Below are 26328 nucleotides of genomic sequence, written 5' to 3' on the forward strand. Positions count from 1 at the left end.
TGTTCATTCTGGAGGATGGACGGGTTCACTGTTAGACGCTTTCCTGCTCCAGTGGTCGGGGGCACTGATATACGCCTTCCTGCCAGTGCCATTGATCCACAGAGTCTTTGTGAAGACCGAACAGGACAGGGTAAAGATTATCCTGATAGCCTCCGAGTGGCCTCGCCAACACTGGTTTGGCACCCTGCTGGACCTTTCGGTAGCTGCCCCACTGCAACTGCCTCTCTGGCTGGACCTGCTATCCCCGAACCGTGGCAGTCTTCTGCACCTGAACCTGGCGGTGTTGCAGTTGACAGCATGGCTACTGCATGGCTGAATGCGGAGAAGCGGGAATGTTCAGCCCAGGTTCAACAGCTCTTGTTGGATAGCAGAAGAACGACTTACCTGGCTAAGTGGAAAAGGTTCACATGCTGGGCTTCAGAACGATGTATCCAGGCCTCGCTGCAGGTGATCCTGGATTATCTTCCACACCTCAAGATCCAGGGCTTGTCCCTGTTATCAATCAGGATCCACATGGCTGCTGTTTCGACTTTCCACCCTCTTTTCCAAGGCAAGTCGGTCTTCGCTCATGACATGACGGTCTGTTTTTTGAAAGGTCTGCAGTGTCTCTACCCTCACATCCAGGACTGTATCCCTCCCTCTCATGCTGTTGAGCCTCAAGGGGCCTCCCTTTGAACCTCTGGCTTCCTGCTCTGTTCTCCTTCTCTTGTGGAAGATTTTGTTCCTGGTTGCGGTAATGTCCGCATGCAGGGTGTCTGAGATCAGCGTACTTACTTCAGAACTGCCCTATGCATTATTCTATAAGGATAAGGTCCAGCTGCAGCCGCAGCCAACATTCCTGCCCAAGGTAGTTTCCCAGGTTCCTACCAGACAGGACATACTTACCTGTCTTCTTCCTGAAGAAATTGGAGGAGGAGCGCTGGCCTTCTACATCAACAGGACTGTTAGGGGGCTTATTCCTTCACCCACTCACTTCCCTGGTCCTTCTCGCATGAACAGAGAGCAACAATACCCGAAGTCCAAAGGTGCAAACAATTCAATGTTTATTGGGGTGAACTTCCAGCAAGCATGATTCCAGTTTCCTTCCTTAGTGTCCCCTTTCTCAGCTATGACACCACATAGCCTTACCTGTGTCCCTGTTCCCATTTCCCCCCCTTAGCAAAACATGATGCCAATTTCCACACCCCCATTCCCTGTTCCCATTCCCCACACACACACACACTTCCTGATTGCAGACTATATAGTAAAACTTGAGTTTTGCTTAGCTGTACCTTAACCAATCATTTTACTGAAATTTAACTAACCTAGCATATTGTAACATGATTATTTAACCAATTATATCCCACCACCTTAATTAGTTTACACCCAGCAAAATTAATTATACAGCAGACAGAAACAATCACAGAACCAGACAGAGATTATACAGACAAACAATGGGAAATGGGGACTACAATGATAGAACAACACAGAAATGAGGATTTCACATCCCAACTATTGATAAGTGAGTTCTTGCCAGACAGGATGCTATCAAACTAAGTTTCCTTTTACATTTTCTAGGCACTTCCTTTTCTCTGGCGGTGATAGGCATTATCAAGACAGGATTGTATTCCTAACAGCCCAATAGCACCTTATTTCAACATGACTAGTTTGGAATATAAGGATGTGACCGTTCACTTCCCAGCTTATGACTGCCTCTGCTGCTTAGCCAAGATCTTAGCCTAAGAACAGGGCCTCAGACTGTCACAGTAAGAGAAGGCCCTTACACTGGCAGACAGTGATTTTGATTCTTTCTTTTATACCTCTATAACTAGCTAAGTGTTATGAATACACCTAAATTCTTAAGAGCATAGGCCTTCACAGACAGGCGTGAATATCTATATCCTAACAAGGACAAAGCCATTTCACAAGTCAGTGCAGCTGTTCGTTGTGGTGGCAGACAGGATGAAAGGTCATCCAGTATCTGCTCAAAGGACTTCATTCTGGATCATGGCCTGCATCCGCTACAGCTATGAACTGGCGAAAGTGCCTCCACCGGCAATAGTCAAGGCACACTCAACTAGAGCTCAAGCATCATCTGGCTCAGGTGCCGATCCAAGAGATCTGTAGAGCTGCTACCTGGTCAACTGTCCACACATTTACGTCCCATTATGCACTTACCCAGCAGGCCCAGGGTGATGCTGGCTTCGGCAGAGCAGTGCTGCGCGCTGTAAGACCATGAAATCCAAGCCCACCTCCATTGACCCTGCTTGTGAGTCACCTAGAATGGAATTGACATGAGTAAGCACTTGAACAAGAAAAAACAGTTACCTACCTTGTAACTCGTGTTCTTCGAGATGCGTTGCTTATGTCCATTCCATTACCTGCCCAGCTGCCCCTCTGTTGGAGTTGCCGTCAAGAAGGAACTGAAAGGGCGTAGGGCTGGCAGCACCGGATATACCGACGCATGGGCACGGCGCTCAAGGGGCGCCACTGACACCCTTACAGATACTGCTCAGGCAAAAATCTCCGGCTACCTCGCACTTCCCCTCATTCCTGATAAGGCATCAACCACTACATTTTCCTTCTTTTTCATATGAATTATTTCTATGTCAAATTCCTGTAGGGCTAAACTCCAACTAATCTAGAATCATCTGCTTAGCTCGGTGCAGCAACGTCAAAGGGGTGTGATCATTCAAAACCTTAATTTTTTTATTAGACAAATAAGGTTTAGGTTGCTTAACTGCCCAGACAGTGGCATAGCATTCTTTCTCAGGGAGAGCATAGTTTTGTTCAGTAGGGGTCAGTTTTTTGCTTAAGTAGGTAATGGGATGCCTCTTGTTCCCCACCCCATCCTGCATCAGTACTGCACTTAACCCAGTTTTAGAAGTGTCAGTACACAGCACAAATTGTTTTCTGAAATCAGAGTTGACCAAAACAGCCTCTTTAGACAAAGCTTCTTTTCTGGAAGCCTATCTCACAGCCTCTGTCCTTACCACCTGGTCTGATTTCCTTCTTTTTGTACGGTCTCTTATGAGGGCCACAATGTAATTTTACAAACCTCCAGTAATAGTTCACCAGGCCAATAAAGAATTGGGCCTGCTTCTTGTTCAATAAGCAGGCCAACTCTGAATAACTTCTATCTTTAAAACCAACCCACTTACCACTCTGTGTCCTAGGTAGGATACTTCAGCAGCCCCCATCTTGCATTTGGAGACCTTGACTTTGAGGTTGGCTTCTCTCAGCCTTTGTAACACAATTCCTACATGGTTTAAATGGTCTTGCCAGGAGCTACTGAAAATACCCAAGTCATCTATATAGGGCCTGGCAAAGATTTGTAACCCCTGCAGCACTTCATTGACAAGCCTCTGAAATGTGGTTCCTGCATTTAGTAATCCAAAAGGCATAGCCTTAAACTCATATAGGCCAAACTCCATTATAAAAGTGGGTTTTTCTTGGGCATCAGCATCTAAAGGAATTTGCCAGTATCCACAAGTTAAATTCAGTGTGCTTATGAATTTTGCACCAGCCAATAGATTCAGTAAGTCCTCTATTCAGGGTGTGGGCTATGGGTCAGGTTGGGTGATAGCATTTAGCTTTCTAAAATCCACACAAAAGCTCATGGTTGTATACTTTTCATGTACTATTACAATAAGAGATGCCCATGGGCTTTTTGATTTAGAGTATGTCTAAGCTACGAAATTAGGTTGATTTTATAGAAGTCGATTTTTAGAAACCGATTTTATATGTCGATTGCATATGTCCACACTTAGTGCATTAAGTCGGCGGAACACGTCCTCACTACTGTGGCTGGCATCAACTTACAGAGTGGTGCACTGTGGGTAGCTATCCCACAGTTCCCACAGTCTCTGCTGCCCATTGGAATTCTGGGTTAAACTCCCAATGCCTGATGGGGCAAAAACATTGTCGCAGGTGGTTTTGGGTACATGTTGTCAGGCCCCCCGCCCTCGCTCCCTCCATGAAAGCAACGCAGACAATCATTTCGCGCCTTTTTTCGTGGGTTACCCATGCAGACGCCATAACATGGCAAGCATGGAGCCCGCTCAGCCCACCGTCACCCTACATCTCCTGGGTGCTGCTGGCAGACGCGGTACTGCATTGCTACACAGCAGCAGCACCTTGCCTTCGCGGCAGACGGTGCAGTAGGACTGATAGCCGTTGTATGTCTCCTGGGTGGTCCTGGCAGACCTTGGTGAGGTTGCTCAGTGGCGCCTGGACAGACATGGCTATTCTCCTCTTAGAGCACCGAATGGGAGCCAGAGACTCCCGGTCATTCTCTTCTTTAAGTTTCATCTCATGGAGATTCAGTCCTGGAATATCATGCGAGCTGGAGGCTTCTGCCTCAGGCTGCTCTCCCAGCCAGCAGCACCTCACGGTCACACCTACCCCAGCCTACCCCTTGCTCCCATGGCTCATGAAGCCTGGACAGTAGTAAGGAGCCGTTCAACTATAGGCGGAGCAAGTGCAGAATGGTGGTAGAATGTGCCTTTCGACGTTTAAAAGCTCGTTGGCGCTGTTTGCTGACTAGGTCAGACCTCAGCGCAACCAACATTCCCATTGTTATTGCTGCTTGCTGTGTGCGCCATAATATCTGTGAGAGTAAGGGGGAGACGGTTATGGCGGGGTGGGAGGTTGAGGCAAATCGCCTGGCGTCCAATTTTGATCAGCCAGACACCACAGCAATTAGAAGAGCACAGCAAGGCGCGCTGCGCATCAGAGAGGCTTTGAAAACCAGTTTCATGACTGGCCAGGCTTCGGTGTGACAGTTGTGCGTGTTCCTCCTTAATGCAAACCCACCCCCTTTGTTGATTTTAATTTGCTGTAAGCCAACCACCCTCCCCCCTTCGAAATAAAGTCACTATTGGTTTGAAACCATGCATTCGTTCTTTATTAATAAAAAAAAAATCAGATAACGGACAAGGTAGCCCGGGTGGGGTGGGGGAGGAGGGAAGGACAAGGCCACATTGCTTATTGTAGCCATACTAAAAATCAAACTGTTTGAATGACAGCCTTCTGTTGCTTGGGCCATCCTCTGGAGTGGAGTGGCTGGGTGCCCGGAGCCTCCCCTCCCCCCTCCCCCTGCATTCTTGGGCATCTGGGTGAGGAGGCTACGGAACTTGGGGAGGAGGGTAGGCAGCGGATGCAGCGGGGGTCTGTGCTCCTGTTGGCTTTCCTGCAGCTCCAACAGACGCTTCATCATGTCTGTTTGCTCTCCCATTAGCCTCAGTATCTCGTCCTGCCTCCACTCTTCACACTCACTTAATTCTTTCCTGGCCTCTGCCACTGAATGCCTCCATGCATTAAGCTGTGCCCTATCAGTGAGGGAGGACTGCAAGAGCTCGGAAAACATGTCATCACGAATGTGTTTTTTTTGCCTTCTAATCTGTGGTAACCTCAGGGACGGAGATGACAGGGGGAACTTAGAAACATTCTACGCTCTACAATTCTGGGGGGATTGCATGGTCACCTGTGCTGCTGAGTTTGCCACACTGATCAAATAGGAAATTAAATTTAAAAGTTCCCGGGGCTTTTCCTCTGTACCTGGCTAGTGCATCGGAGTTCAAAGTCCTGTCCAGAGCGGTCACAATGGAGCACTCTGGGATAGCTCCTGGAGGCCAATACCATTGATTTGCGTCCGCACTACCCCAAATTCAACCCAGCAAGGTCGATTTTAGCGCTGCTCCCCTCTTCGGGGAGGAGTACAGAAGTCAATTTTAAGAGCCCTTTAGGTTGATGGAATGGGATTGGTTGTGTGGATGCAGTCATTTTTAAATCGACCTAATGCAGCTAAATTCGACCTAACCCTGTAGTGTATACCAGGCCTCAGTAACTATTCCTATTTCCAGTTTGCTTTTGTAAGTGTTCAGTGAGACCTGGAGATTTAGCATGAGCTGATACTTAGTCTAACAGCATCACACCATTCTGATCAAAACACCATGGATATATTACTCAATTCAGTTATTTCAGTGGTGTCAGCATGGGTTATCTTAGGTTGTCGTGTATGTCACGCACTTTCATATACTTCATAAACTGGGCGGTATTTTTATAATTTGATTGGAAATACAAGCTATTATAATGAAACTGGCTTCAAATTATTTCATATCTGACTTGAGGAGTAATAGTATATTGCGTGAACCAGCACAATATCTTAGAAAAACTTAATTCTGAAAATACAACAGGTTCATGTTCATTAGCATCTTTTCACTTGTGTGCTGTTATATTTTACAGCAACTGAAGTTTATGCACACTCCCCATCAGTTCCTCCTTCTCAGCAGTCCACCAGCCAAAGAATCCAATTTCAGAGCTGCTAAAAATCTCTATGGAAGTACCTTTGCATTTCAGTAAGTATGAAAAAGGAATTAGTAAAAATAATGCTAACAGTTCTTATTGTGCTTTCATCATCTGAAAATATGTGTAAAGAAAAACACAGATATTCTAAGAGTTAGAGGTTTTCAATTGCAAATACATTGTTTTAGAGAAAATGGTAAATTTCATTCTGGGTGTCTTGAAACACTACTTATTTTCCTTCTTTCCACTTTATTTTTAAGTGGTTCACACATTGAAAACTGGCACTCCATCCTGAGGAATGGCTTAGTTGTTGCTTCCAATACAAGGCTGCAGGTAAATAATAGATACAAGGGTTCTTATCTGACCCATAGGTACAAGGTTACATATTAAACATAGGGCACCTTTGGGGAGAGGCAGTTGAGGTGGCCATCTTGGCAATCAAAAACTAAATGGTGCAATTATATCCTCCCTTCTTTCACAGTAATCAGTTGTTCCACTGGTCCTTCTGAAGCATTGATGGTGAAATCGTGGCCCCAGTGAAGTCAATAGCTAAACTCCCATTGACTTCAGCAAGGTTAGGGATTCACACTGAGGCTGTGCACAGCAGCACCTTCAGTGGAAGAGGAAGTACCAGATGGAGGGCTTCCTCTTCCATCTGGGAGGTGTTGTTCAGTACTGCTAAAGAGATCATCATAAGGACCGAGTCATGGAGGAGAATGAGAGTGAGGTAACTGAATGGAGCAAGCTAAGAGGAGAGAGAAAATTAACAGAGAGCAGTTCAGAAGAGGGGAAATAAAACAAAAGGATTCAGTGAATACAGATAAAGAGTGCAAAGGTAACAGAGTGGACAGAAGAGAGAGACAGTACAATAGGGAGGGAGGGAAAAGAGACATCAGTGGAAAAGAGGGAAGAGAGAAAGTTGGGAAGAATGACAGCACTCCCTACTTAAGCTCTTGGCTGCACCTTAATAAGGACCTGAGCAGTTCCTCTGAAGTCACTAAAGTTATTCACATTTGCAGACTCTGTCTCTATATTTCTACCAGGTGCTCTTGGAAACCCTGTTTAAAAACATGAATTAGGCAAAAGCATCACTGACTTCTGGAATAAATCTAACAGCGATCATTTATTTATTTACCTAATTTAAAAATTATACAAACTGTGGGCCTGATACTGCAAACATGTATTATGAATAAAGCCATGCAGACGCATAATTGTTTTCAGGATCAAGGGTTACATTTCAGATTTAACCTAACTTTTTTTGATTGTTTATCATTGTGTTTGCTGATAACATGCAGGACATTGATTTGTTCATGGTTTGCAGTGTTAAATCTCAACACAAATACATCTATAACTTCAGAATATGGAGAAGAATTTCCTTTACCACCAGTAGATCTAAAAACAGAAAACACTATTTTACAGCTATAAACTGGGGCAAACTCCTTTATCTGCAGGCAATTGGAATGGTCTGCCATAAAAATGGTCTTCAGGGTATGCAGGAGTATTTTAGCTTGATACAGAAGAGTTTGTATAATATTTGCCACAAGTTTTCTTAGGACTTATTTTGTACATAATTTAATATCAGATACTGTATTGGTGGGAGGGCAAATAATTATCCAGATCAGTTTAGATCATGTGCCATGTTGATTTCCTTTGTAAAACTATCAAATTAATGTTAAGCCTTTTTTACATTCTTTTTCAGCTCCATGGTGCAATGTTTGGAATTGGGATCTACCTTAGTCCACTGTCAAGCATATCATTTGGTTACTCAGGTGATATTTATAAATCACTCTAAAGAGGGGTGAATGTAAAGAGATATTTTAATTTGCTGATTTTTTTTACCTGCTTCATTGTTTTAATCATTGTAGTAATTTTGTCTCTTTCTATCTTAGGCCAGCATTTACAAAAACAGGAGCTCCTGTATGGAAAAAATAGGCTCCTAAATTCCCATTTATGGTCTTAAATACATGCCCTGATTTTCAAGGGTGCTGAGCAGCCAGGACCTCCCATTGAAGAATTTGGCAACTGGTATCCATTACTTTGGAAAGGAGCCTAAATGTGGACTTGGGAGCCTGCTTTTACACTTCTGTTTTTAAAGATCTTGGCCACAGCATGCAAATATATTTATATGCAATATACGTATGCATAGGCATATAGGACCCAATCCAGAAAAAGCACTTAAGTGTGTGCTTAACTTCAATCTGAAGAGTACTCCCATTTAAGTCAATAGGACTACTCATATGCTTAAAGTTAGGTACATGCTAAGGTGCACTGCTGGATTGGACCATGTAGGAATAAAGGACAGGATATAGTAGCATAAAGTACCATCTTTTTGTTCTGTGTTTTTACAGCGCCTTGCACAATCGATTCCTGGTCCATGACTAAGATCCTTGATGCTATTGTAATATAAATAATAATAAAGGTGTTAAATGTCCTGGAGTTAGGAGAGTGGCATGATTTCCATGTGGTAAATGTTATGTAGATCACTCACTTCAAAATAAAATAGCATCTAATATAATAAAAAATAAATAAAATATTGAAGATGAAATATTAAATTAAAATCTTCTGTGGACTCATTCTAATTATTTTTCCAATAGCACACCACAAGCAGCAAAGCTTGATTAACTTTAAACTGAAGTCCATCCCTTTTCAGCAAAATGCTTAAGCACATTCTTAAACTGAATTCAGTGGAATTTAAGCTCATGTGTAACTGCTGTTGCACCTGCTTAAAAGTACTTTGGCTATTTTAAAGGCATTGGAACTGTCGTGCAAATGTGTGGCTCTTGGGACTGAGTCAGACTGGTGGTAGCATGTGATGCGACAGAGAACAAGAATTTTAGGATGCTTTGCAGAGGAATCTGACCCCACTCCAATATCTGCTTTCACTCTCCATGTATATCTTATACTTACAATGCTTTACACACCAGTAAACCTGAAGTAATTTTAATGTCTTTAGGGATGAATAAGAAGCAGCAGAAGGTGTCAGCTAAGGATGAACCTGCTTCAAACAGTAAAGGCAGTAATGCATTACAGGTACAGTAGTATATCAAACGGTATATCTGGAAGGCATATTGGGTTTGTAACTGTGAAGGAATTAATATTCCTTCTTTGGAAAGTCAACAGTTCTCTTTTATTGAACACAAACAGCGGTATCCAAGACATTGTAATGATCAAATATAATCCAACTGCTGGTAGTAGCAATTTACAGATTATACTGCAGCAAATGTGGATTTCCTTTCATAAGAAGAACTATTTGAAAAAAAAATAGGGAAGAAATGCTGATTGATTCTTTAATTCAGTATCACTCCTGGCAAACCTCTGCCTGTGAACTCTGGAGTCTTTACTAAATTGGTGTGCAGTATGGATTTAGAATGGGTAATGCTATAAAATTAGTTTGTAACCCTCTAGAGTTCCATTCATAGCACACTACAGATTTTCTTTGTGATAGTTTCTAAACTCTAAGCTGGTAAGTTTCTGTTTATCAAAGGTAAACTAATAGCTGTTATTTATAGATGGGCATTGGGCTTACAGATGGCTAAATCCTTAGGAGGAAATTCTACACCCATCTCTCTTAACAAGTATATGCATACCGGCATGGTTCCTCGCTACAGGAGGGAAATGCTGTGGGGAAGCCATTCAGAGGAATTCTGTATCCTCTGTAGGTCATGTCACCATATTCCATAGCAGCTCAGAGACCAAAGGCGTAAAGTAACAGGGTTTGGCCAAAGAGACCATGACTACATTTATCCACTAGCCCAGCAGTTTTCAAACTGTGGGTCGGGACCCCCTTTGAATGGGGTCACCTGAGCTGGCTTAGACTTGCTTGGGCCCAGGGCTGAAGCCAAAGCCAGAGGGCTTCAGCTGTGGGCGGCGGGGCTCAGGTTGCAGGCCCTCTGCCTGGGGCTGAAGCCCTTGAGCTTCACCTTTGGCCCGCCTGCCCAGAGCAGTGAGGCTTGGGCTTTGCCCCCACACCACCACCATCTGGGGCAGTGGGGCTCAGCGGGCTCAGGGTTCTGTCCCCCCCGGGGCCGTGAAGTAATTTTTTGTGTCAGAAGGGGGTCGCGATGCAATGAAGTTTGAGAACCCCTGCACTAGCCAAACTCCCATGTAAAGCAATACATGCTACTATAGCTAATGTTCTACAGAGCCATTGTACTGTACCCAGCTGTTACGTGATGAAAGAGGATTCCATCCCATTGATACCAAAGAGGAGAGAAGTGATATGGCAGATATAGATAGTCATACAGCTCATGAACTGGAGTGATGGCTACACTGGTTCTCTGTGGCCTGCACCCAGCCAGATTGGAGGATTCTGGTCTCCTCATGTAGGTTTCTTCTGAAAACCCCAGGGCAACAGGATTTGACTATCATTTTACTCCTTTTATTAGCTTGTTTCTCATTGATAATGTGATTCTCCCACCTATATTATCCAGCCCTCAAATTGCTAATGAAGTGGACACCTTGCTATTGGATAAAGTAGTTGCTAAACCCAGGGTTGTGAGTTCAATCCTTGAGGGGGCCATTTAGGGATCTGGGGAGTTGGGGATTGGTCCTGCTTTGAGCAGGGGGTTGGACTAGATGACCTCCTGAGCTCCCTTCCGACCCTGATATTCTATGATTCTATGAAATTGCCACTATTGCATTTTTAACCCAATAATGCAAATGTGTCCAGCGAGACTATATCAGTAAATAAACTATTTAAAACAATACTCTTGTTACATTTTTACCTGTGTTTCCTTTTACTATTTTAATTAATTTTCCCACATTTTTATCTCTCAGTCACAGAAAAAAGGACAGCAATCCCAATTTTTGCAAAGCCGTAATTTAAAATGCATAGCCTTATGTGAAGGTAAGCTGAAAATCCCTTCAAAACCAATTTCTTTCTCAGCACTGTACCTGTTTGAATTTGTAAAATGCAAATTAATACAAACTTTAATTGAAGTTAGGTTTTTTTAATAAGACAACATTGGCAGGTGTGCAGATGCCTACATAATTTATGGGTCTTAAGTCTCAATGCAGCCCCATCCCCCATTGCCCCCACAATACCCATTCCCCAAGCATACCTAGGGCCATTAATAAGGTGGGCTCATCATGTGTAGGAAGTGACTGGTCACCATCCTTTCAGTCTCCCAAATTTTAACCACATAGCTAGGGTTGGTAAAGAACCTCAGCAAGTCGTATGTTAATGGTTTGAGCATCCAAGACTCATAAAGAACATCTCCCTAATCTGAATTCTCAGCCCAGTTCTGACAGCTCAGGCAAATAATCTCTTCTTCTTGTAACCACTACACATGAATTGATTTCTATTCTCTGCTTGTGCTTAAAAATCCGTATAGTTATGTCCAATCTGTATGACTATAGTCACTCTCAAAAGACCTGACCATTTTTAAAAGGTCTAGCAAATATGTATCTGTTTTGACAGCAGGTAAAGGAAGGTAAGGATTTCATCTCAGCTATAAAAATATTTTAGCACTGTTTGAAAGGAGAATAATTTTCAAGATGATACAATTTAAGACAATTTTTTAAAGGGACCTTATCTCAGCCTCTAAAATTGCATGTGCAAATTCTACACATATATGAAGCCTTTAAATGACATTTTTTTAAATGTAATCCATTACTGTACCAATTATTTTCTAATGTCATTCTAGAATTCCTGGGAACAGACCTATTCTGAAACTAGAATTTGTCTTTACATTTCTAATAATTTAAAAACAAAAATCTAAATATCCCAAACATACTTTTCCAAGTGTAAATGGTATTCAAAGGATAGAAATGAATGTGCAAAACTATTTCAATTATCATAGGTCTTGTTTCTCTGGCATATTTTAATGTACAATTTGCCAAAATATACTTTTGATCAGCAAAAATCCATCTCAAGGAAGGGAAGAGTAGAGAGAGGGGGTTCATAAGATATAATAACTCATGAAAAAATCAGTCATAAAAGAAAAAACATCCAGTGTTTATGAGTTGCAAGAGGCAAACGTTTATGTTGACTTAAAATGAAAAAAAGAGAAGGAGGTAAGAGTTAAACCTCACACAGCAGATTGTAAAGCTATGTACACATGCATTTATTTACAATAGTGTTCAAGTGCGTTTATGGAAGATCTTCAGAACAAAATGGTTTGTATTCAAAAATGGACTCTACCCAGAAAACCTTATTTCTGATCATTATCTTCATGGTTTAAAAAAAAAAATCTGTGATCTAATATGTAGTTGTTTCCTAGAGAAGTAATTCTCCAGATTCATAATTCCCTCTATATGTGTGTCAGTGACTGGAACATGGGTGGTTGTGTCTAGTGGTTAGAGCAGAAGCCAATTCCAGTGGTTAAAGCAGAAGTCAGAGGCCAAAGCAGAAGTCAGAGGCCAGAGCCAAGGTCAGAGACGGAGCCAGACGTCAGAGCTGATGGTCAGGACCAGGTTACCTGGAGCGAAGCCAGGCAGGAGTAGGGCTAGGTCCAAGGCCGGAGTTATCACAGTCATGGGAAAATGCTTAGAGCAGCCACTGAACTGCTGTTGCTGGGCCATTCCAGTCGATCAGGTGGTGTAGCCAAGCCAGTCAGGCAACCTACTTCAGACCAGCTGTGCTCATTAAGTTGCCCTGAGATTGGCTCTGCTGCAGGCCCTGATTCCTGACATGGGGGGCGGGGGGGAGGTGGAGGGTTCTAGCAGCATTTGAAGAAGCATAATACTAAATAATCAATGACCCATTTCCCAGCTTTTTCGTTCATATTTTACTTTTCACCCATTCATCATCAAACATAAATTTTCTGTGTGCCAAAGTTCGATTAATTGGCCCACAGTACCCTATACCACTGGAGTGTCCATTGTTAGCGAGAATTAAGCTGATCTCCTAACTCCTAGGTTCAGCCAACTCCAAGGTTCTAGACAAGGCGACAGACATTCCCACAATTCTATTTAAAACGTGTGGAAGCACAGATATTTTTAAATGATGTTTTCCAGAGATGTTTTCACTGCTCAGTGTTTGTTCTCTCCTTGTAGTGATAACCTCACCTGATCTGCACAAACATGGGGAGATATGGGTAGTTCCCAACACTGATCATGTGTGTACAAGATTCTTCTTTGTGTAAGTACAATACGTCTTTTTAGCTTTAAAATTCTACTTGTATATTTCCTAAATTGTTTTGCCATGTTTTCTTCAATTTTTTTTGCAACCACTTTAAGAGACCAAAAATAAAGTCTTCCGAACAATTTTTCAAGAATTGATTTTTTTAAGGAAATGTCTGCAAGATCAATGACAATAGATTATTTTACTTTTACCTTTTGTTATAATAAGCAAAAAAGAGAACAATGGGTGAAGGGCTATAGGATGTTCCCAATCTATATGAATATGTCACACTATAGTAAGTGTATCGCTGTATTGACCTGAGACCAAAAAACAACCCTCCTAGAGTGTACTTCTGAAAAGCCAAGGAAGTCAAAAATAGGGATAAAAAGATATATCTTTAAGTTGTACTCTAGCTGTAAAACAGATGTTTCCTTTTATCACATTTGATTCATTAAGAGACTACTATATATCGACATAGGCCCTCATCCTGCAAAGAAGGCCACCCAGCTGGACCCCTGGACCCACCCAGAGCCTCCTCTATTTCAAATTTGCAGTAAATATGGAGTTGTCTTCACTGGGGATTTGCCCTGATTGGTGGCCACTCACTGGTATTTGTGTACCAATGTATACGCCGAGTATAGACAGGGTAAAACTGTGTTTTACATCAGTGCCTGTTATCCCTGTTCTAAGGAGGAGTAAGCTGCACTGGTTTACCATGTCCGCCATTGAAACTTGCACAGGTACAGATCCCTAAGGGTATGTCTACACAGTAGGTAAACACTTGCAGCTGGCCCAGGTCAGCTGACTTGGGCTTGCAGGGCTTAGCCTGCGGGGCTATATAATTGCCATGTAGACATTTGGGCTTGACCTGGAGCCCAAACTCTGGGAACCCACGAGCTGGGGAAGGTCCCAGGGCCCAGCTTCAGCCTGAGCCCAAACATCTACACATCAGTTGTTAGCCCCCCAGCCTGAGCCCCGTGAGCCTGCATCAGCTGACCCGGCTGTGGCTGGGTCTTTTATTTCACTGTAGATGTACCCTGTGACTGACCAAAAGTGACTGATATCAGAACAAATCCCCAGTTTAGACAAAGAATCAGTTACTGCAGATGGAGAGTGCAGTAACTTACACATGGTTTCATAACACTCCGCTCCAGGAGGTTCCCAAGAGCCAGTGATGGTAATGAAAGGAAGCCCTTTGCATCTGAGCTCCCGCAGCTGATGAGCTTCCAACAGCTTACAGTGAGCCAGAGATAGGCAGTAGTGCAGCCCTAGCAGGTCCTGCTGGACTTCAGTTTTGCTGGTTGAAACCCTAGGCCTCTTCTGTGAAAGGGCAAATCCTGCCATCAAACAGCTTCACACTTCTGGAGTTTACACTCACCACGTAATATTCATGGCTTAGTGTTGAAATAAGGAGCATTGTAAAGTATATAGCACTGATGTCATTGCATAGTGAATAAAGAGTGGATTACAATTTTATTTTTTGTCTGTACTTTTTTAGTTATGAAGATGGCCAAGTGGGTGATACAAGTATAAATACACAAGAAACAGGCATTCACAAAGAGATTCTTCGAGTCATTGGTAATCAAACTGCTACTGGGTAAAAGGACCACTCTTATTTAATTGATGTGATTTGGAAGCCTTCCTCAGTCTCAAAGCTGGATTTTGAACTGAAGAAGATGTGAAAAACTAATTTATTATTATTATTATTAATACTACTGCTACTACTAAACAAATTAACCCTTTGAATACTTCCTTTTTTCTTACTTAGTATTTCTTATCTCATTGAAATACCTGAAATGGTATGAATTAGCAATTATAGGGGTACAAAGTCCATTAATATACTACAACTAATAGCAATTTAAGAGACATTTGGGTTGCTCACAATAAACAATTTAAAAAGGAGTTTTGTGCTGATATTTTTATATTAAACTCTTTAATTGGACCATTTTAGTACTGTATACTGGTATTTTAAATTTAGAATGACTGAAATATAAGCGAGAGAAGATTTTGTAGCGGAGAACCTGCATTATACAGGACACTTTGCAATAAGAATATTCACATATTTTAATACACCGTAAAAATGGTTTCTGGAACATGTCAAATTGAAGAGGTTGGTTACTTACAATATCATAGATTCATTTTACTGTACGCAAATGCAGCTAGAATTTAGAGTAAAAAAAGTTAAAAGAAGAAAACATTTTTGCAGTATTCAGTTATTGCCAAGAGAAATATAACTACATTGATGGTGTGTGTCTAGTCTTCTTCATTCTCTTAAAAAAAACTATACCATTCAGTAAACAGTTAAGTTACATTATTTAAAAGATGCAAGCTGAGCTAACCAGAGTTCCAGGGGCTGAGAAGTGAATTTGTAGCGAAGCCATTTGTAAACCAGTTTTTACAATGACCTATCACCTCAGTTTAGCAAGGTACTTAGGTGTTTTCAGTGGCATTGCTCTTGTGATTAACATTAAGACATGTGCTTAAGTACCTGGCTAAATCAAGACCTATATATATTTCAGTTGATTGTCCGATTAGGAAGAAATAGCAATACCTTTCATGTTACAAACATGTCAGAATGACTCTTGAGTTCCCTTTGGTGAAATACTATTAATTCATCCCTAAGGAAACAAAGCAAATCTGTTAAATCTTTATGATTTAGGAATTACAAGTGTTAAAAATAAAATGGTTACCAGAGTATGAGCATGTTGGCAGCACACTTTAGGGGCCAGGGACCAATCCTAAAAGGTGCTAAACACCTCCTATGAAGTGCTAATTGCCCTCAGCTCTCACTGAAGTCATCTTGCAGGATCATGCCCTTCCCTTTTGACAACATTTCAGATCCCCCTCTGTACATCTCCACTTCACTCCCTTGCAGCCTTGGAAAGGGAGAAGATAGGCACAAAAATTACCATAGAAGATCACACCTTGAGTCCTCCAGAAGTGGCCTGTACTGTTATTAACATGATGGTTATTAGGAAGACCCCAGTGTGTGCTTGTTTCTTTAAACAGAGCATAAGTCATATAAATAATTGTATAATGTACAGAGATATTAGGGGTTAGAGATTTATTGTTGGAAGTCTTTTGTTATTCCAAGTTACTCTGCTTCTTGCCTCATCACTCCTGTTTCCCTGTATCACAAAATAATCCTCACTCAAAAGGATAAAATTGAAGTTATCTAGAATAAAGGTAAAGTTCTCTAACGGGCCTCCTTGGAACCAGGCCATCTCTGGAGACACCACTAATAACCTGTAGCACTGCAGCGCAGTTTAACATCTTGCACCAAGGATGATTTCTGGAGTTGATCCATCTACATGGAGCAGTTAGGTAGCGTGAAGGGTCTGACTGCACAAATGCAAGGAAAGTAGAATTGAGGCTGGAAATCTGGACTGACCATTCTTCCTTAGTTCATCCTGCTATATATACATGTATGGCTGAACTGGGAGGAGGCTGAGCTCAACAGTATGGTGAAACATAGAACATGTGATGAAATGCTGTACCTAGAAAAACTGAGGGGAACTATGCAGCAGGGAACAAGTCCACAGAGGAGTCCTGCAGTGGCTAAGTGTAATGATGGCCCACCATTTCAGGGGGCCTCCTCAAATATGGGATGTGCAACAAATAGGTGGGGCCAAGAGGGGGTCAGAGCTACTCTAAGTGACATACTTCTCCCTCCCCCCAGTTACAGCAGATTCACAGCCTAAATCCTGCTCTGGGGAAACAGAGAGTAACTAGAGCAGTGAGTGAAATTCAGCGTGCATACTGGACCTCTTGTGCCAGCCACATAAGGAGTACCCATAGATGCTACAACTATTGGGGGGAAGAGGGAACATTTCTCCATCTTTCAGGCAGGATGTAACAAAAGTGTCTTTTCCTCATCCTTTTCCCAAAATCTCCCAAACTCCTAACTACAGGTTTAAGCCTGTGACCAAGTAAAAGCAACGGAGGTAAAGGGACAGTAGTTCTAGTCACAGCACTGTTTCCACCACTCTCAACGTATGTACATCGCAGTGTCCTCTGTCCCAGTGTGTCTCCTCTCTTTGGGTCTCATATCCCCAGTAGGGAGTCCTTACTGACTCTGAGAGAGCTGGACTCTTTCCATTGCCTCCCCTGCTGGCTAAGTCTGGCACTCTCTTCTCTTCACCTCGGGGGCTGCTTAACAACTGATGAGCCAATGGTAAGACTTGTCTTACCAACTGAAAGCAGAGGTGCTGCCAGACTTAGCCAGCGGGGAAGACAAAGGAAAAAGTCCAGCTTCTCAGTTGCAGGGTACATTCACTGAAAGTGAAGGGAAATGTCTCCTTTCCTCAAGCCTGGAGCATGTGGCAGGATGTAAACTTCACCTACTTACACCTCTCTCAATAGGCACCCTCTGTTGGTGAGACCAGACCCTAAGAGAGTGGGGACACAACCGAACAGAGGACACTGGGAAATACATATGATCTGTGGGGAAACAGTGCTGGGGGCACAAGGGGACAGAGAACACTGGGGGTACACTTACCAGGGGATACAAAACATTGTTGGGGGTGTGGTCAAACAGTTGGGGATGGCATAGAACATGGAAGGGTAACCAGGATGTTGTATGGGAACTCAAAGCATGATGTGGACACCAGGGGATCCAAAATACTGCGAGAGGAGTACTTGAGGGACACAACGTGGAGCATGGGAAGTTGCACAAAGCACAGGTCAACACCAAGAGGGACAGAGAGAGTGTGGGAGATATACACAAATACAGTGTGGGAGAACATAGAGCATTAGTGGGATACGGAGTTGCACAGAGCATAGGAACAGACACTGTGGTGGGGGAGACAACACTGGTGGGGAACAGAGTAGTACAGACCATAGAGGGAACAGTGTGTGGAGAACACAGAGTACTGGTAGGGTGCAAAGTAGCACCGAGCTTAGGAACAGAGAGATGGGGACAGCCTGGGGGAGAACATACAGTTGGGTGAGCAGTATGCAGAGTACTATATGTGTAAACAGGCACGGTCCTACATGCAAACAAAGACACTCGTATGATATAATGTACAGTGCGGTGCTGCAGGGCAGCTTTCAGGAGGAAGGGAATCAAATTCCTCCCTGGAGTCAGCTCTTTACGGTCCCCAAGTTTTGGGTCCCAGCAACTTCACTGATTCTGTCCTCCTCTCCACACCACCGGCCGAATCATTCTTTTTCTAGTGTCACCTAAAGGAGTCTCTCTGAGCCGCATGGTGCACTCCTCATTGGGATGGGGACTGGGATTCCTATGGAATCTCCTCTCAGCCCTCCATTCACCTTCCCACTGGTGCCCTCTGCCCCTTGCAGACACCTGCGAGACTTGAGAGACTGTGCTAATGCTGAGTGACTCCAAAGGAACCGTGGAGTTTTTCCATTTGCTCATTCCCATGTGTGGGCTGTGGCACAGGAGAGGAGCATGTGGACCTTAAAGACAGTGTGTGGTCTTGAATTGTCAATCTTAACCCCTTTGATTTTGTTTTTGCAGGTCTTCCCTTCCCCCCATTGCTTCATTACTGTTACTGTGGTTGAACTTCTACTTGTTTAGGTGGATAGTAATTTTTTTTAAAGCCTCGTGCATACAAACTAAGTGTTAACAGTAACTTTGAAAGGAGTAAGGGCCTGATCCTGCAACGTCCTGAAAAGGTGCTGTGACTTCCTATTGATTTCATTGGGACTTGAGAACACTGACCATATGGCAGAATCAAGCCCTGACAGTGTGCCGTTTCTCTTACCAGCATTATTTTTTTTTATCTCTGCAATGCGCCTAATTCGATAAGAAGTGCTGTTAATTATCCCCGAGGAAGCAAATAAGTTCTGAAGTCTTCATGTTCGTGATCAGGAACCTGAGCCTGCAATGCACTGATCACCTCATGAGAGCCCACAACTCCCACTGAAATCAGTCGGCCTTGTAGGGTCCAGGTCCTGGAAGGCAGAACAAGGGGAAACCCCCACATTATGAATAGTGGTAGAATTAAATTGAAACTCATTTGGAAACCCAGTAACTTAGTCTTTTTTTTTTGGACAGGAGAATATTTTTTGAGTGCTATCATATCTATGAATGGAAAAGCGTCCTCAGTTACTTCCTTTAAAGAGAATGTTGGCACAGTCAGCATGTCCCCTCCCATAGTAAAGCCCCAGGGAGACCCCTAATAGGTAGAAAACTCTCTGTGACGTTCCTTTTGCGGGATTTCTCCCTGATGATTCCATCTAGGGGGTGGAAGTTGCCCTCCCTGAAGCCCTACAGATCCCTTGAGATCTATGTGGATCTCAGGGGATCTGAAAAGGCCAAGGCCATTTGCACAAAGGCCTTGTGCGCCTATGGAGTTCTGGCATTTCCAGCCCCCTAACAGTGTAGCTCAAATGGAGCTGTGCAATCAGACACATCTGCTGGCCATGGCTGTCCCTGCAACCCCCCCATAAAGGGGTATGTCCTCCACAGATGATGTTTCCCAGGAAAGGGAATGTAGCTCCAGTCTGTATTAACTTTCCTGGCAAATGTCCATGGTTTCAGTGGGAGACAATGTGTTATTCCCCTGGCCATGACCCTATGTAACGGCACTACCCAGTCTCCGTGCCTACTCTTGTGAAGGTCCCTACCCTATGGAGAGTTCTATGTGGGGTCTTGGGACAGGGAACCACTAACCTCCATCTACATGATGTGACACCAAGTTGTAGCCCCCAGAAATAGGGGATTGCAGTGGAACTAAAATTAAACTAATAATATTTCACCACAATAATAAAGTGTTCATCACAGGATCCAATTTTTGGTATCAATACTTTTACACCAAGACAGGAAAAATATTTTTTTAAACTTCTCCTAAATTCAGCCAGGAATTTTGCATTCAAGGGATTAAGCACTGTGGGCTGTCTCCTTAGCTGATGTAAATCAGTGTAGCTCTATTTTCTTCAACATATCTACACCTGTTTACACGATCTGAGACTCTGGTTCGGTAACTCTTAATTTAATGGCCAGTTTGTCTGACAATCTGCTTCCAAATGTTTTATGGGAACACCATCAATGACTCCATATTTTTTTACGCTTGTATTTTTTTCTGAAACCCTTGAAAAACTGTTTACTGATGCTGTATGATTTTAATGTTATAGCTGTTGGTACTAAAAGTGAATCTGATGAACAATGCTAAGATTATACTTTCTTTCATTGTTAAAAATATAAGATAATTTCAAAAGGAAGACTTTCTGCTTAGGTCAAGGGAGCTACATTTGTAAACAATTTTTACCACTGAAATAATTAGCTTTTTCCATGGTTGTTCCTGAGTACAAAGTAGGGGAAGAGAAGCAATTGAATACATGTGAAGAAGTTCTCTATTTAAAAAATTAATTAATAAATATAAAAATGACATAAGCATTAAATTCATTTTAATGGATTTTTGTTTCTTGGCTCAAGAAAATATAAGTCAAGCAAGAAAAGGTAGTTGTCATGAAATTTTGTCAAGGAGGTAAATGTGCACGACTAAAAGCTCTCTGGTAATCTTAGCATTTTCAAATAACATGTAGGCTTGGAGGGGTCTGATCCTGCAATGTGTTGAACACCCCATTCAAGGTGCTGAGCCCCCTCAACCCCTCTTAGGATTGGGCCTTTGATGAACAAATATGAATGTTGTTTTATGTGTTAGTCATGCCTTGTTGTTACAGTAAATTTTAAAAGAGCTTATGAAGCAAAGGCCCATTGCAAATGAGACCATCATGTAGAATTCTGTGCATCTTTAAATCAGTAAATCTGGATGGATTTTAGCAGGGCTAAGCTTGTGTTTAATTTTGTTATTGGTAACACAGTGAAGTCAACAGCAATCTTGATGGTTAATGGGATTAAGGAGAGGTTATAAATTCAAGTCCCTGTTAAAGAACCTGGGCATCCTTCATCAGTTAACATGAGTGAGCCGTTAGAACTGCCTCCTCCTGATTGAAGACTACAGTCATGGTTATTGTACATCCTTGTAAGAGGGGCACTGTAAAACCTAACTAGAATAGACTAGGTTTCAGGTTGTCTCTTTGGGCACTTAGGATCCTTTGATACTTTATCTGCAGAATTGAGGTGTTAATCTGATGTCCTGCTGAATTTCTTCATTACAAACACTACCTCAAGATGAAAGGCAAACTTATTAACTAAACAAGGTCTTCTATTTGAGAGCAGTTAGAATATCACATGTAGGACTAAAAAGTAACTAAAAAAATCTCCAGTCTCCTCTGCCATGGTTGTAACTATAATTAGTTTCACCACTTGTAGTGCTCATTACTGTAAGGAAATTTGTGCTTCAATTAATGCTGGTAAATAATGGAGAGTTCTATTTATGAAGGTTTTGTTCGGTTGGTTGAGTCTTGGGATATTGCTTTGGAAGTTTTGGGTTTCTAAGTATTTTGCTCTTTTTGCAGCATACGTGCTTTAGCTTTATGTTCACTAGCTGAAGCAACACCCACTGATGAAACCAAATGGAATAAAATGCACAGAGCTGCCATTTTCGTGTGGTAGACTGAATACGAAAACCTTTTGGCAGTTTTTTCCTGCTAAATTTTAGTCTGCCAGTGCAGCAGTGATGTATATTACTACCCATTAAACATTGCATTGAGATTTTGTATACAGTATGATATATTAAGTATACATTTTTGTAGAACAAAAAAACCAAGTAGTTTTTAGACAAAACATATCTAGAGTATGAAAAACTGTTGAAGAATAGATTTCATTAAACATTTACCAGCAAGTCAGTAAAAATAGAATTCTCATACACAGGCATTCAGCATAATTTAATGTTCTAAAAATATTTTTTAAATTCACCCAATAATTACTGTACCTTTTGAGTTTAAAAAATACAGCTACTCCTTTACATAAACATTAAAATATGCCTATGTTTCTTTTTAATTATACATCCTTTTCTTCCAATAACTTTCTTGAATTCTGTGCACAAAATAGTATTGCAGCCTGCTATTTAACCTATGGTGCCTTAGAGTTATTACAAATATTTAACAATATGTATATATTGTAAATACTGCCAAAAGATCACTAAGGCCAAATATTTTCTCTATTCACTTTTTACTGCACTTGCTTTCTATTGCTATTTAAGCCTCCTTTTATTCAGCTTTGTAACAGTTATAACATTGTAGCCAATGTAAATATTTACTTTCAATAAATCTGAATTTGTTCAACAAGTACTGTGTTTCTGGGCACTATTGTGAGAACTGTGTTTGAGGGTTATCATTCTTCTCCTTAGTGAAGTCTGTTGCTGTTTCTACATTTTTGATGATCTCGGCAACACTTAAAAGTTATGCCAAGTTTTTTACGCTTATTAAAAAACATTCTCTGCAGTGACCCATTTTTAAAAACACCTGAGGTAGAAGTTAAAAACAATTTTGTGTCACCTTTAACTGACTACTACTGCATGTTATATTATATCTTTGATTTAAAATACAGATATTGGATGCAGAGAGGGGATTTATACATTTTGAATGTACAGTATCATATAAAATATATAGTTATGTCACAAGGCACATTTTATGATATCTTTTTTTAAAAAAACCTTCTGTCCTGCATTTTGTGTAAAAGTATGTTTTTCCCTAAAAACACGCAGAAAATGCATGAAGGCCCATATCATTCATAACATAGGATATGTTTAATGTATAAATGCACATCTGCAACTCATAAAATACACAGACATATGTAGGAATGGTTATTAATTCAGTGAATGTACTATTGTTTCCCAGTACCTACAAAGCTGAAGTAATTCTTGAGTTATAGGGGTGTATATGAACTATTATCTTTTGAACAGTTTAGATTCTGTTTGGTAACATAATATTACTATCTCAGATTACAGATTTTGGATTGAGGAATTGTGAATGGTCCTATGATTTTGAATTCCAAAAATAAGTTTTATCCATATTTATTCCATATAAATATGTAAGAGAAGAAGCTTTTGTTGATACTTCAAAAAGTTAATTATTTTAATTCCAGTAGCATCTAGATTGGATCCATATTGAACAATTTATAGACACATTGTAAGATACAGCCAATACACCAGCGAACTTAAAGTATAATAGATTGGGAGGAGAACGAGAGGTACAAAAAGAAGCAGTGACTTGCCAAAAGTCACACAGTAAGGCGGTAGCAGAGCTAGGGCAAGAATCCAGATGTGAAATCCTGGCTCCATTGAAGTCAATGGCAAAACCTACATTGATTTCAGGGGAGCCAGGATTAAACCCTCTTTCGTGAGTAGAGATGGCCAAAAATTTTTGTCTGAAGATTTTTTTGTTGAAAAACGTGACCCAACATTGGCCCAGTTTGTGAATTTATGTTGATTTTGCCAAATTATTTGTTTTGAAAAAAAAAACTGAAATAAAATTCCAAAAAAGCAAAACATTTTGTTTCAACGTTTTCCAAACGAAACATTTCAATTTTTCAGTTCAAAATGACTTACCCGTTTTCTAATTTAAAAACTTAATTTCATTTCCATTTTTTAGTTAAAAAATGTTTTAAAATGCTCAAAATTGAAACATTTCATTTGACCCAAAAGGAATTTTTTTAACTTTTTGATTTACTGAACATTTCCAAAAATTGTATTTTCAGTTGGACCTGAATCTTTTTTTTCAATTGCCAGCAATCTGAAAAATCCATTATTCACCAGCTTGAGTCCTGAGTTGTAGTCCAGTGCCCTACCTCCTGGATTTGATTGGGTATGTCCATACGGCAACTAAGAAACAGTGGCTGAGCTGTACCAACTGACGGGCTCATGAGGCTTGGGCTGATGGGCTGTTTAATTGTGGTGTAGATATTTGCGCACTGGCTGGAGCCCAGGCTCTAGGATCCTGCGAGGTGGAAGGGCACAATAAAACAATAAAACAAGGCACCACAATAAAACAGCCCCTTAACTCAAGCCCTGTGACTCTGAGTCAGCTGACATGGGCCAGGCACTTGTTTTAATTGAAGTGTAGACATTCCCACTGTTTCTCAATGTGCATGAAGATTCTTTTCCCAATGTGATATTCTCAGATTTGTTCAGGAGGGTGGTAAATGAGTTTATTCAGTTCTGCTAATGTTTATTACGCACTGTGTTAGCCTATTCAACAGTTGCATTTTTGGGCATAAAAAAGACATGGAAAAATCATAATCTAAACAGTGTTTGCAGTGTGGTTGTAGCCATCTTGATCCAGGATATACAAGAGACAAGGTGGGTGAGGTAATATCTTTTATTGGACCCACTTCTGTTGGTGAAAGAGATGAGCTTTTGAACTCTACAGAGCTCTTCTTCTGGTGTTCTTGAGAGACGAAAGCTTGGAGCTCGAAAGTCACCAACAGAAATTGGTCCAATAAAAGATATTATCTCACCTTGTCAATTTAAACATTAACTGACAGCAATGCAGAATTATTACAGCAGAGGAAAGTATCTTTCAATTGCACATGCCGATGTGCTTCTTTGACAGAACCCAGAAGCAGAACATTTTCTAAGAAAAAACATTATGACTGTTGATGAGCAATATACTCTTTACTCAATAAAATGTATTTACACGCTTGACTGGCTTTCTTTCCTTAAATTACTTTACAGTGCAAATTGCAGCAGATAATTTTTACACAGTTCACAACAATTCAGGCCTCATCTGCATGGTACTGAGCACCTCCTTCAAGGTGTCTGTCTATCTATGGCATTGCTAAGATGCCTGCCATCATGGTAACTGAGTCGACGAAGCCAATAGAAGGTGAGGTCACTCAGCATCCTGCAGGATTGGGCCCTTGGTGTAGAAAAAAATGCAATAAAATATAGAGAATACCAGTGCCTGTATCCCATAATGATGGATACTCTAGAAATGCCTAGGTTGAAAGTGGGCAGAAGATACATATACTTTAGTGCAGATAAAAAGTATTCAGAAACATGGCAGGGTTCAGAATCTTGCAAAAGTTTGGCATCAGGACAAGTGTCATGTGAAAGAAATATGAATGGTACGTTCTAAATCAACTCTCTTTTTAGTGGGCCAAGTATAGAGCTTTCCAAGCATAGTCTTCTCAGCATATCTTAAATATTGCAAACATTTTCATTAATATTCAGAGGGAGTGAAGCAGGATTCACCAAAAGGAAATTGAAGCTTCTGGTTAAGTTATAAGACACTTTTAGTAGTAGTACCCTGTGTATCAATCACTGGCCTGAACAGATCGGATTTGAGCCTACACCACAAAACTGAAAAATGGTGCGGCAATGGGAATAACATTAGCAGCAGGAACAGCAACTGCTGTAGAAGCAACAGCAAGAGGAGTCTCTAGAGAACATGTCTGGAAAAAATACAGGAACTCCTGACTTAAGCTCTGTTCCAACAAAAGCCAGGGCTTATCATCAGCAAAGTATTTTGAATATGTAACTTTGAAAGTGAAAGCTTCTATTGTTTTGGAGAAATGAGAAGAAAATTGTTGTTGGTTAGATCAGAGCCACCATCTCGTAGCTGAGTGGATCAATGATAACTCACTTCATATACATCTCTTCGGGCAATAGTCCCACTGCAGCTGTGTACAGAAGATGATGAACATCTCTCTTTCTTCCAGCAGATGTTTGGAGTAATATCAGAATTACTGTTAAATTTGTGAACAAAACTATTTCACTTTCTTTGTGGCTGATCTTCTTCTGGCTTCTGTCCTGTGTAGTTATTTAAATTTTTTCAGTGTTTCATATTAGGAGAACACTCCAGAAAGATGGGAGAGGATGGGTTGTACTTATTTCAATACTGTATCTGAAATATTTGACCATATTCCTTTCTTCGCTCTAACTGTTGAAGAGGTAATTTTGGTGATTAACTATAGATTTCCTTCTACTCCCCCCTTCCTGCCCCCCCCCTTTTTTTTTTTGGATGCTCACCTGTCAAAATGCATTTACTGGTACCTATAAATAGAAGAAATTATAGGGGGCCAAATCCTCGGCTGCTGTAAATTTTCACAGTTCTATTGTCAGTGGAGCTATGGCAATTCACAAGTGTAGATCATTTTGCTCTGGGTATTT

The 26328-nt window shown here is 41.3% G+C and overlaps 1 protein-coding gene across 1 annotated transcript in view; it reads left to right on the plus strand.

The window, feature by feature from the left end:
* The window catches only part of PARP8 (poly(ADP-ribose) polymerase family member 8), a 162556-nt gene extending 147087 nt beyond the window's left edge, over positions 1–15469 (plus strand). Inside the window, exons 20-26 of the mRNA XM_077816268.1 lie at positions 6226–6338; positions 6546–6618; positions 7985–8054; positions 9239–9315; positions 11062–11131; positions 13282–13366; positions 14847–15469. Coding sequence (XP_077672394.1) covers positions 6226–6338; positions 6546–6618; positions 7985–8054; positions 9239–9315; positions 11062–11131; positions 13282–13366; positions 14847–14949 — 591 coding nt within the window. The 3' untranslated portion in view covers positions 14950–15469. The remainder of the gene's footprint in view (positions 1–6225; positions 6339–6545; positions 6619–7984; positions 8055–9238; positions 9316–11061; positions 11132–13281; positions 13367–14846) is intronic.
* Positions 15470–26328: the final 10859 nt, after the last annotated feature.

This window comes from Eretmochelys imbricata, chromosome 5 (assembly GCF_965152235.1).
Source record: "Eretmochelys imbricata isolate rEreImb1 chromosome 5, rEreImb1.hap1, whole genome shotgun sequence".
Lineage (NCBI taxonomy): Eukaryota > Metazoa > Chordata > Testudines > Cheloniidae > Eretmochelys > Eretmochelys imbricata.